The sequence below is a fragment of the Macaca thibetana genome, chromosome 9 (genome assembly GCF_024542745.1).
Source record: "Macaca thibetana thibetana isolate TM-01 chromosome 9, ASM2454274v1, whole genome shotgun sequence".
NCBI classification, from domain to species: domain Eukaryota; kingdom Metazoa; phylum Chordata; class Mammalia; order Primates; family Cercopithecidae; genus Macaca; species Macaca thibetana.
This window is the reverse complement of record NC_065586.1, coordinates 63,316,678-63,328,599: the sequence shown is the minus strand read 5'-3', so window position 1 is coordinate 63,328,599 and position 11,922 is coordinate 63,316,678. Positions and strand designations below refer to the sequence as shown.

The 11,922-nt window shown below is 51.2% G+C and overlaps 1 protein-coding gene across 7 annotated transcripts; it reads right to left on the bottom strand.

The window, feature by feature from the left end:
- Positions 1 to 648: 648 nt before the first annotated feature.
- Positions 649 to 11,861, bottom strand: TYSND1 (trypsin like peroxisomal matrix peptidase 1). 7 transcript variants are annotated; one of them, XR_007728713.1, is made up of 6 exons: positions 7,154 to 11,861; positions 5,574 to 5,704; positions 4,407 to 4,503; positions 4,104 to 4,156; positions 3,007 to 3,151; positions 1,487 to 1,572 (listed from the first exon to the last, which is right to left on the bottom strand). XR_007728713.1 is itself a non-coding variant. In XM_050803617.1 (5 exons), the coding sequence occupies exons 1-5, from the start codon at positions 8,317 to 8,319 to the stop codon at positions 1,355 to 1,357; spliced, it is 1,665 nt and encodes a 554-aa protein (XP_050659574.1). In that variant the 5' UTR covers positions 8,320 to 8,840; the 3' UTR covers positions 649 to 1,354. The 7 variants fall into 7 exon arrangements, 6 of the variants coding, with proteins under 6 accessions (XP_050659574.1, XP_050659576.1, XP_050659578.1 ...); XM_050803617.1 differs by lacking the exon at positions 3,007 to 3,151 and having other exon boundaries at positions 649 to 1,572; positions 7,154 to 8,840; XM_050803619.1 differs by lacking the exon at positions 3,007 to 3,151 and having other exon boundaries at positions 649 to 1,572; positions 4,407 to 4,592; positions 7,154 to 8,481.
- Positions 11,862 to 11,922: the final 61 nt, after the last annotated feature.

Genomic DNA, 11,922 nt, shown 5'->3' with positions numbered 1-11,922 from the left:
ACACATGAAGGGCCCTGTGCACATGGCACAGTCCTGACTCTGAGTTCGCCTCAGCTCCTGAGGGTTGCCCTGGCCTCATTAACCCTTGAACGCCCCAACTGCCACCCACCCTACGCATTTTTTAAGCACCTGCTGCCAGGTCAAGACCACCGCCTTCCAGGACCTGCAAGCCCCACCCAGCTCTGACTGGCACATGACCAGCTATGAGGGCCAGTCTGGCAGAACAGTATCCCGTGAGCTCAAATCCTGCTGAGAAAACAGCCCAGAAAGGGCACAGTGGCTCACACCTGTAAGCCCAGCACTTGGGGAAGCTGAGGCAGGAGGATTGCTTGAAACCAGAAGGCTGAAACCACTGTGAGCAACAAAGCAATACCCCATTTCTACAAAAATAAAAAAATTAGCCAGACGTGGTGGTGCATGACTGTAGTCCCAGCTATTCAGGAGGCTGAGGCAGGAGGTCTCCTGGAGCCCAGGAGTTCGAGACTGCAGTGAGCTATGACTGCAACACTGCACTCCAGCCTGGGTGAGACAGCAAGACTACAGCTCTAAAAAAAAAAAAAAAGGAAAGGGTGTGTTTCTTTGCCTGGTACTTGCCTATTCCCAGTTCAACTCCTGGAAAAAAGAAATAATTTGATATATAAATAGAGGTTTTTCAATAGATCATGTTTATTCCCAAGCCCCAACCAGATATGTTCTACTCCTCAAGGTCCCCGAGACCCAGGCTGTGGGCTGGAAAATGAAGGCACAGTGTCAGAGTGCCCCTGTTGGCATATGAAGACCCAGGAGTACTGACCTTCAGGAATCTGCCTGCACTGCCCACGGGCCTGGCACAACAGGAGGCACTCCTGTTTCTGTCCCTTCTGTCTCTGTTCTTGAGAGCAAGGTTTCTGCTGAGATATGCTAAGGAAGCCGAGTCCTCTGTCAGCCCTGACCTGACTGACAGGCAGACAGGAGCCAAGGCCCCAGTGAAGCTCCAGGATGATGGTGGCCCTCAGGGGAACAGACGCAAAACCAGGCACAGGCCTGCCTTCCAGCTGGCATCTACCTGTCAGGCCCAGAACCTCTGTGCAGTTGAAGTGGGCTCCCCAGAAGGAAAAACAATACAGCTGAGTCTAGTGCTAGGGGACAGAGAACTGGGGTTTCAAGAAAGCACCCCAAAACGGGCTCTTCCCATGGGGCTGAAGAGAAGTTGGCCCCAGAGCCCAAAGCCCAGACTGCAGTCAGTGGGTGAAGATGAGAAGCAGCCCAGGCCCCTTCAGGAGCTGGGCCCTGAATCCTGAGGCCACCATCACCTCAACATCACTTCCTACAGCAGCAAAAGGTCACTCTTCTTTCCAGAGGAGGTAACACAGCCTCAGAGCTTGCTCCGCGGGGCCTCTGCCAGGGGCCGCTGCAGCCGCCACACCACCCGGACCGGCTCAGCAGCGCGGTCCAGCTCCCGGAGGCCACCCAGGTCTTGGGTCTGGCTGTACTGCTGCAGGGCCGGCTGGAGCACCGTGATGGGAATGCTGAAGTTCAGGTGGGGGTAGGTGGCCCCCGTGTTATTGTCCCGGGTGTTGCTGGTGATTATGCCTGTTGAGGAGTCAGAGAGCAAAAGGGGATGTGAGCCAGGAGGCAGAAAGGCTGGAGAAGGGAGGAGGACCATCTCCACCCTGGAGCCCAGGGCCGGGTAGGACTGGAAACCACCCCCCATGGTGACAGATGCTGAGCTTCTAGACATGAATACCTGCTGCCCACACCCGTTCCTGGCTTTACGTTCTCCTTCACACTCTCAATATCTAACACACTAGATAGTTCACTTATTTCACTTGTTATCTTTCTCTCCACCTAGTGTCAGCTCCATGAGGGCAGGACTTTGATGTTTTATTCATGCAGTCTCCCCAGTACCTGGAACAGTGCCTTATGCCAAGTAGGCTCTCAACAAAGGCTTGTTGGATGGATGGATGGATGGATGAATGAATGAATGAATGAATGAATGAATGAATGAATCAGACCCACAGACATGTTTTGTTTGGCCTGTTCGGTGCATCGATGTGTGTGTAGTTTTTTAAAGATAATTTCAGACATAAAGAAGCCTTGCCTAAATACTGCAGAATTCTATATACCCTTTGACCAGCTTATGTTCAGATCTAATGTCACCAAAAAATATTTACCAAAACCAAAACATATACCTTGGTACAATCCTGTTATTAAGTGAACTATAGAACTCATTGGCATGAGTTGCACTAGTTTTTCCACTAATGTCCTTTTTCAGTTCCAGCATCCAATCTAGGACTCCATATTGCATTTAGTTGTCACATCTCCCAAATCTCTTCCAATCTGGGTCAGTTCCTCAGTCTTTCCTTATCTTTCATGGCCTTGACATTTTTAAGAGTGCAGGTTATTTTATTTATTCACAGGTTTTTTTGTTCTTGTTTTTGTTGTTTTAGAGGCAAGGTCTCACTCTGTCGCCCATGCTAGAGTGCAGTGGTGGGATTATAGCTCACTGCAACCTTGACCTCCTGGGCTCAAGTGATCCTCCTGCCTCAGCCTCCCTAAAATATTTTGTAGAGATGGGGCCTCACTGTGGTTGTCCAGCTTGGTCTCAAACTCCCAGACTCAAGCAATCCTCCCGCCCTGGCCTCCAAAAGTGCTAGAATTACAAGTGCAAGTCACCATACCTGGCTTTTTTTTCTTTTTAAATAAACATACAATTTATTTTTTTGAGATGGGGTCTCGCTCTGTCACACAGGCTAGAGTGAAATGGTGACCATGGTTCACTGCAGCCTTGAACTCCTGGGCTCAAGTGATCTTCCCACTTCAGACTCCTGCATAGCCAGGACTATAGGCACATACCACCATGTCTGGCTCAGGTCAGTGATTTTAGAGAATGACCCTCAGTTGAGGTCTACCTAATGTTTTCTCATGACTACTGGATTGGTGCAAAAGTGAATGTAGTTTTTGTCATTACTTTTGTTTTGCCATTACTTTTAATCGTTTAAGGGTACACATTGTTGGGAAGAATACCATAAAGCCATGTGTCCTTCTCAGTGTCTCAGCTGTCTGATGTCTGTATGGAGTACTTGTGATGTTCACCTTGATCACTTGGCTGAGGTGGTATCTGCCAGGCCTCTCCATGGTAGACTTAGTATTTTCCTTTCTTTTGTTTTAACTAAAAAAAATTTTTTTTAATAAAAAGAGGCAGGGCCTCACTATGTTGCCCAGGCTGGTCTTGAACTCCCACTTCAAGTGATCCTCTTGCATCAGCCTACAGAAGTGTTGGGATTACTGGCAAGAGCTACCACACCCGGCCTAGACTTACGGCTCTAAATATTACTTACGGATCTAATATTTCCTCTTTGTAAGTACTACATATTTAGAGGAAATTTATACTAAAGCTATGCAAATAACAATTTTACTAATATACTAGAGTGGAACAGATAAGTAAACATATTGTAGACAGCAGGAGCAAGGTTTTTCACTACAGGAGAAAGAATAAACAAACAAGGAGAGTTAGACTGGACTGGAGTTGGAGGTTTCTAGATGAACTCATGTCTTTTTCTTTTTTCTTTTGGATAGCTAAACAGACTGCTTTTCAAAAACCTGAATGTTACCAAACTTTAAAAATTGATCAGACTGGGCGCGGTGGCTCAAGCCTGTAATCCCAGCACTTTGGGAGGCTGAGATGGGCGGATCACGAGGTCAGGAGATGGAGACCAGCCTGGCTAACATGGTGAAACCCTGTCTCTACTAAAAATACAAAAAACTAGCCGGGCGAGGTGGCCGGCGCCTGTAGTCCCAGCTACTCGGGAGGCTGAGGCAGGAGAATGGCATAAACCCGGGAGGCGGAGCTTGCAGTGAGCTGAGATCCAGCCACTGCACTCCAGCCTGGGCGACAGAGCGAGACTCCGTCTCAAAAAAAGAAAAAAAAACAATTGATCGATGTACGGCCACACGTATTTTTTTAAAAAAGCTTTGCATGTCTTGTGAAAATATTAGAATACCAGCCAACGTTAGGCCCATCCTCCTTCACGGCCACAGTCGGCTGTGGCTGAGTCGAGTGTGCTTCGGTTTAGACCCCTCCCCTCCCCTCCCTGTTGTCTTCTCTCATTCATTTGCTTTACCTTTCCAGCCTCTGTTGGCTTTTGAGTCTGTGATGCTTTGACTAATCCAACTCCTGAATTTTGCAGATCAAACCAGATTAGATTAGTGGCAGAGAAGGGACCAGGGCCCAGATCTGTTTCCTCCCAGCTCAGCATCCCTCCCTCTCCACCATCAGGAGAAGAGCCTGCAAACCTTGGCTAGCTCACTCATAATGCCCACCATTTTCCCAGAGAGAGGGTGCATTGGGGCTGGCTACAAGCACTCATGGGGGGACTGAGGTTCTAGCAAAAGGAAGGGCAGGAGGGGGACAAAGAGCTGGTTACCAAGGAGGTTTCCTGAGTGGTTGGAGAAGAGGGGTCCCCCACTGGAGCCGCTGTGCACAGCACATGTGGTCTGCAGCATCACGGGCATGCCATCCACCTGCACCACAGCCGAAAGGATGCCTGAGGTCACCGAGGGCCCACAAGCCTGGCCAAAGACGCCAAAGCCCACCACACTCACAGCCTCGCCTGCCAGGGAGGGAAGGAGGGTGAAGCTGGGGACACCTGTGTTACAGCAGGACTCACACTCCCTAACCCCCATCCCTACCCTCTCCAAACGCCCCAAACCTCTCCAGCCTTCAAGTTTCTGCTCAGATACTCCTGTCTCCAGAGAGCCTTCCCCAGGTCCCCTGGCTGGAAGAGGCTGGGAACCCCATTGAGCTCCTAGCACTGTATCTGCATGACCACTTCTGAGCAACAGGCTGTTCCCCAGTCCTCGTTCCCTGGACAGGCAGGGCAGTGACTTTTAGGAGTTCCTAACACCTAGCTACACGCTGAATAAATGTTTATAGAATTCACATCCATCTCCTCCTGGGACTCCTAAGAAGTCTCTTGGTGAAAAGAAAAGGTGACAATGGCTATAAGGCAGCTATGACCTTCCTTTTCCAAGTGCAAGGCATGGAAATAGTGCTTTACAGGCAACATCACACCCAGCCCTCACAACACCCAGAAGTAGGATACATTAGCCCCATTCCAAAGACGTGGAAAATGAGGCAGAGGAGAGTTAAGAAGCCTGTCCAAGGACATGGGACTAGTAAGTGGCAGAGGAAAGATGCTCATCCAGAGCCCCTGCACCCTTCATCACCGTATCACTGCCTCCATGGAGTGCGACATCGGTACTTATGTGGCAGCATCACAAAGCCTTTTACCCAAATCATGCCCCTGGAGCCTTGAAAGTGTCACGTGCCTCTCTGACCAGCCTGAAGTAACTGTTAAGGAACCCCAAAGCCCCGCATCCTCACACTACACTGCTGCAGGCACTCAGGGAAAGGGCGTGTTTTATCCTTCACAGGGTATTCCACATTCCCTACCAGCACAAGAAGGGAGGCCTCCAAGGACCTTGACCAATGCCACCCTGACTTCATGAGAATGCCCAACACTGATTCTCTTTCCTGAGGCCCACCCTAGCCCAGAGGGGCCCTCCTTCAGGCTGCACCCTTGGTCCTTTACCTTCGTGGAAGTGCTCAGCGGGCACAGGGATGGGGACATCATCCAGGTCCTCCTCCAGGCTCACCACTGCTATGTCATAGGGACATGACTCCTGAGTGGCAAATACCACACGGCCCCAGATGGCCACACTCCTAGGAGCAAGCGAAACAAACAACAGGCTAGCTTTCTAACTCCTCAGTTCTTGGGAGAAATCAAGGAGCTGAGAGTGACGGTAAAAGTCATGGACTTGGAGTCAGAAGATCTGGGTATCAGCCCTGAAATCGATCAGCCAGGCAACTCTGGTCAAGTCATGTAAGCATTCTGTGGTATCTCCAAAGGTGGTTGACAACCTGTGCTACTTCTATAAAGCTTCCTGTACCTGAATAATCAACACTGACACTTAGTGAGTATTGTGGGCCAGGTTTGGTGTTAATGCTTTGTGGACATCATTTAGTCCTCACGACCCTATAAACTAGGCACTGGCATTATCTCCATTTTAGGTGGTATAACAGAGGCCCAGAGACCCTCAGTAACAGTCCCAACACCAAACAGAAAGTGGGAGGAGCCAAGGCAAACACAACACTTTCCTTCACTGCCTCGTTGATACCCCCAACAATCCCATCAGTTGGTGGGGCAGATAAGACATGGTTTTACTCCTCTGGGTCCCTATTTACACTACGTGGAAGGCTCCATTCCATGACATTTTGCATCAACTCCCAGGGAGGCAGCTTAGATAAATTAAGTGACTTGCCTAGGATCAGACAGGGGTGTCCTACTACACACTCTGTAGGGGTAGCTTCCAACAGACCTAGCAGTCTCCTTAAGAGCAAGGGGCATGTGGGGGGAGTGGGAGGAATCTGGTAGGTTCCCATACACCATAGGGAAACCTTCATCATCAGTCTTCCCAATAAAGTCATGGCTGTCCAATAGGCCACCAGTGGGGACACCTGTGGCAAAACTGGGCTGTGTTACCCACACCTGGCTAAGCTTGGGGACTCAGGAAAGAGATTTGGAAAAGCCTGGGCTACAAGGCTGGGTTGAACCACGTACAGCTGCCTGGGCCATCCCCCTACATTCTGATTAGGTAGAAACCCACGTTCTGTCATTTTCATTCAGAAGGGAAGCTCTGGCTAAGCTCTAAAAGATGGCTAAAATTAATAAACCCATCTCATTACCCCAGAAGGGCACCATCCTGGGCCTCTGGGACCTTATCAGTTTCAGAGGAGAAGCAGCAGAGTTAGGGAATATCTGTTCAAAGGGCCAGAGAACAGTGGGGTATGGTGTGCAGGGTTTTCAGACAGCGAAGCTGCCCAGAAGAAACTCAGACTTTGAGGGGAGCTCAAAGATGCCCAGTTCCGGATTCAGGGTGTCCCACAGTACCCAAATCCAGAGCTGCTTGGAGCTTGACACCTTGCTCCTGATTCTCCCCGCGGGGGTTCTGGGTATAAAGGATGAGGGGAGGGTCTCAGGTCTCTACCCACTACACGCCCAAAGCATCCGCATGACACAAGAAAAGCCTGCACAATACTCAAAAGTATTAGGCCTGGACCCAGACCTGAGACCTGGAAAGGGATGGAGTGGGGTCAGCCCTGTGGGCTTACTTGGGGGTGGTGGAGCGCACCAGGACCCTGGCTACTTCCCGAGGGGACACGTGCCGGCAGGTCACTACAAGGCGGGGTGCCACAGCCACTCCGGAGCCCCATACGGTGCCGCACTCCACCAACACGGCCGCGGCTGCCCACAGGGGCCCGGAGTCTCGGAGGTGCAGACCCCACGGGACGCCCACCTCTGGCGGCAGGAGAGCGGCCAGGGCAGCGGCGCTGGGGCGCAGGCGGCAGAGCGCGTCGCGGGCGGCGCGGAAAAGTGGGGCGGCGGCGCAGAGCAGCGTGAAGCCCACCCATTCGCCGGCCTTCCAGCAGAGCGGCGCCGCCACCAGCGCCACCAGCGCCCCCGCGGGCCGCGCGGTGAACACGCCGCCGCCCTCGGTGCCAGGCAGGCAGCGTGCGTCGGTAAGCAGCAGCGGGCCGGCCACGTTGCTGAGCACCCCGCAGCTCAGCGTGTTGAGAAAGATGTCAGGGCAGAAGGCGCCGAAAGGGGAGCCGCAGACCAGCAATGGCGCGCCCTTGGGCACGGCCCCGAGAGGCGACACGGTCACGGCCGGCCCGCGCTCCTCCTCCACCTCCTCCTGGCCTAGCCGCACGCCCAGTAGCGCGAACCAGCCCAGCGCTCTCAGTTGATCCGCCTCCTCCTCCTCCGACACTTCGTCATCCGGCGCCGCGCTCGAGAAGCGCCACTGTTCCGCCGCCTCGTCCCCGAAGAGGCGCGCGAAGTGGGCCCAGAAGGCCGGGCAGCTCAGCAGCAACAGCAGCTCTGCGGGAAGCCGGGGCTGCAGGGGACGCCCGCGGGACGGAGCAGATGGGCCGGGCTCGAGGCCCGCGCACTGGGGCGTGCACAGCACTGGGCGGCCCCGCTCCGCGCCGCCCCCGGGACCCGCGGCCGTTGGGGCCCACTGCACGTGCAGGCGCAGGTCGTCGCTGCAACTGTCGCCAGGCAGGAAGGCGGCGCCGGCCGCGGTCAGGACTTCGCTGCCAGCTCGCAGGAAGGGGACGAAGATGCCCCCGTGGCAAAGCACCAGGCCCGGGCTACGGCTCAGGATTACCCCGCTGCAGCTCCATGGGCCCGCCTCGGGCCGTCCGGCCCGGGAGGCGCTCACCACGCAGCCCGCCTGCTCGGCCGCCCTCATGGCAGACCCCCACTGCCTTCCCATGGCCTGTAGGCCGGACACTAGGGGGCTTCTCCGAGAAACCGCAAGCAAGCAAGCGAGCGACAACCCCTACCCGGTCCGGCTGAACCGGCCTAGCGCCACCCACAGCTGGAAGCGAGAGGCGCAAGCTCTCACTCAGGTCTTCCTCATCGAGCCCGATTGGCTAAGCCCCAACTGACCCGACCCGATTGGCTGGGCTTGTGCCGAGCTCTGATTGGCTGCCTATTCTGATTCTCCTTTCCCCGCCCTCGTTGGTTTGTCCAACCTGTGGGACAGAGCCTCTGCCCCATTACCCCGGATGAGCCCGGGGGAGAGTAAGAGGCGTGCGGCATCATAGGGAATCCGAGGAGAGGATGGTGGGTTCCTTCAAGTCTAGTCGCTTGTTTGCTGGACTGTGGAAAAGGGAATAGAAATGAGCACTGACGTGGCTAGATTTGCCCAGGCCGTGACAGTACCTGTTAGCATCTGCCCAGGTCTAGGCGACCTTCGGCCTCTGACCCCTGGGATAATATGCATCAAGGAAATCCTTGGCCAATTCAGTATTTTGAAAATTTAAAAGTAAACCCTATAGCAATCCACTAGGGGGCATGGAACTCTCAAGATTACTCCTAGGATTTTTTTTGCTGCCAAAGCCCCAACACAAATCTCCGAGAAACTGAATTTGCTGTAAATTAAATTGCCCTTTAAATCGACTATGATGAACAGTAGCTGAAACCAAAAATTTTAATCATACAGCCCTATATTTTGCAGTGTGCACATTTCACATAACATAACCACCGGCCAGGATTTATCTAGGCCAGGGTCCAAATACTTTCTGTAGAAGGCCAGAATGGAAACAGTTCCAGTTTGGGGGACCATACAATCTGTCTCAAATAGTCAATTCTGCAGCTGTTGCATACAAAAGCTAAAGGAATGGCGGTGGCTGTGTCCCAATAAAAAGTTCCAGACGTTGAAATTTGAATTTCATATAATTTTTTTGTGTCCAAAAATAGCATTCTTTAAATATTTTTTCCAACCATTTAAATGTGTAAAAACCTTTCTTAGCTCACAGGCCATACAAACACAGGCAGCAGGCCTGAATTGACCCACAAGGGATAGTTACCATCTCTAGTGTACGCTAACATAAAACTTCTCTACTTTTCCAAAGAAGTACCCTTTAGGTCAGAGGAGGATGAAGGAATATGTCAAGGGTTGGGAGCTTCATGATACCCTCAATCAGTCACCACAAGCTAGACAGTTTACAAACGTCTGCTTTATCACTGAATTGATATAATACACATTAATTTTTATTAAGGTTACTATAGTATACTACCAGCATTTGTGAAAAAATATTCAATTGCTATTTAAATTCTCTAACCTTTCTGCCTGAATTCTTTTTTTGTTTTTGCTTTTGTTTTTTGAGATGGAGTCTCACTCTGTCGCCCAGGCTGGAATGCAGTGGTATGATCTCGGCTCACTGCAACCTCCGCATCCTGGTCAAGCGATTCTCCTGCCTCGGCCTCCCGAGTAGCTGGGACTACAGGCGCACGCCACCATGCCCAGCTAATTTTTTGTATTTTCAGTAGAGATGAGGTCTCACCATGCTGGCCAGGCTGGTCTCGAACTCCTGACCTCGTGATCCTTCCGCCTCGGCCTCCCAAAGTGCTGGGATTACAGGCGTGAGCCACCGCACCCGGCCTCTGCCTGAATTCTTTAAAGTTAACACTGTTTGGTATAACACCAGCACAACACAGAATAATGCTCCCAGTACTCCCAGTAACACAAACCTGCTAGAGAAAGGAAAACGATTATCTATGATAGTATGAGGCAGGACTAAAATGAGGCCGTCTTGCCATAGCAGGCAGTCTTCCTTTGGTTCTATGACACAGAAGGTGGCTTGATCAGAGCAAAATTTATCCCAACTTCCTAGCAATTAAAGAGTTTTTCTCTTGGTGGAGCACAGGGGCTCACACTTGGAATCCCAGCACACTGGGAGGTTAAGGCAGGAGAATTTCCTGAGCCCAGGAGTTTGAGACCAGCCTGGACAACATGGTGAGACCTTAACTCTACAAAAATTTTAAAAATTAGCCAAGCACAGTGGTGCACCCCTGTGGTCCCAAGCTACTTGGGAGGCTGAGATGGGAGGATCACTTGAGCCCAGGAGGTCGAGGCTGCAGTGACCTATGTTCATACCAATCCACTCCAGCCTGGGTGACAGAGCGAGACCAACTCAAAAAACAAACTTTCTCTCTGGAGTCCAGTGATTCTCCCTCAATGCTCAAGACTCCAGCATGAACTGTTGGGCGCTGGGTTTTTCTGTGTTTACAGCAGACCATGGTAAAAAGAAGTCCCAAGTCACAGCCAGAACAGCCAAAGTAAGATCTTTTAGTGCTAGGCTCACTGACTGAGCCTTTAATCTTATGTTCCACTTTGCCTCAAACAAAACCAACTCATTTGCCCATACAACCCATGGCATCCTTTCATAGTAACAAGGACAACAGGACACCTCCAATACTTTTTTTTTTTTGAGACGGAGTCTCACTTTGTCACCCAGGCTGGAGTGCAGTGGCGTGATCTCGGCTCAATGCAACCTCCGCCTCCCCAGTTCAAGCAATTCTCCTGCCTCAGCCTCCTGAGTAGCTGGGATTAAAGGTGCATCCGACCACGCCCGGCTAATTTTTGTATTTTAGTAGAGATGGAGCTTCGCCATGTTGGTCAGGCTGGTCTTGAACTCCTGACCTCATGATCCGCCTGCCTCAGCCTCCCAAAGCGCTAGGATTACAGACACGAGCCACCGCGCCCGGCAACATCTCCAATACTTTAATACTTGGTTGAAAAGAACCCATTGCCCTGTTTCCCACTGTTTGTCCCAGTACTTTAGTTTTATGATCTCATTTGGGTTTTTCTAAAAGCAAGGCTTCCTACAAGCCTAGTAAAGGAAATTCTTTCCCATTGTGCCAAATGTAGCATTTAATAGATTTTTTTTTTTTTTTTTTAGAGAGTCTTGCTCTGTTACCCAGGCAGGAGTACAGTGGCGTGATCTCGGCTCACTCAACCTCCACCTTCTGGTTCAAGCAATTCTCCCGCCTCAGCCTCCGGAGTAGCTGGGAGCTACTCCGTGTACCACAATGCCCAGCTAATTTTTTGTATTTTAGTAAAGATGAGGTTTCACCCCTGTTCCCCAGGCTGGTCTCAAACTCCTGAGCTCAGACAATCCACCCACCTCAGCCTCCCAAAGTGCTAAGATTACAGCGTGAGCCACCACACCTGGCCAATTCTGTGTAAAATGAGTGAAACACAGCTAAAACTAGAGCTAGTCATTGCTGGCATGTTAATACGAGATTTTGCTCAAACATCTGCCATCCCCATCCTGTTACAGAGATGACCAACAACCCTGGGTCCACAACATGTTCCAAATCTCTCAAATAGTACTAAATCTATTACCTCTAGCACCCCACCCTTTTTCCCCCTCCTGGTGGCAAAATTCAAGTATCTCACACGCACCCTAAATGTCTCTTCCTCTATGTAGGGAACTTTTGGTTCCCTCCCCAAACAAATGGCATTGTTCAAACTCAGAGCTCAGAACCAATGCAAAAAAAAAAAAAAAAGAAAAAAGAAAAGAAAGAA

Excerpts from the sequence above, each read along its gene's own strand:
- TYSND1 (XM_050803616.1), bottom strand. The coding sequence starts at position 8,319 with ATGGGAAGGCAGTGGGGGTCTGCCATGAGGGCGGCCGAGCAGGCGGGC. Across the intron at positions 5,705-7,153 it reads GTGCGCTCCACCACCCCCAA|GAGTGTGGCCATCTGGGGCC; the intron begins GTAAGCCCACAG and ends GCTTGCTCCTAG. Across the intron at positions 4,593-5,573 it reads CGCTGAGCACTTCCACGAAG|GCGAGGCTGTGAGTGTGGTG; the intron begins GTAAAGGACCAA and ends CCTCCCTGGCAG.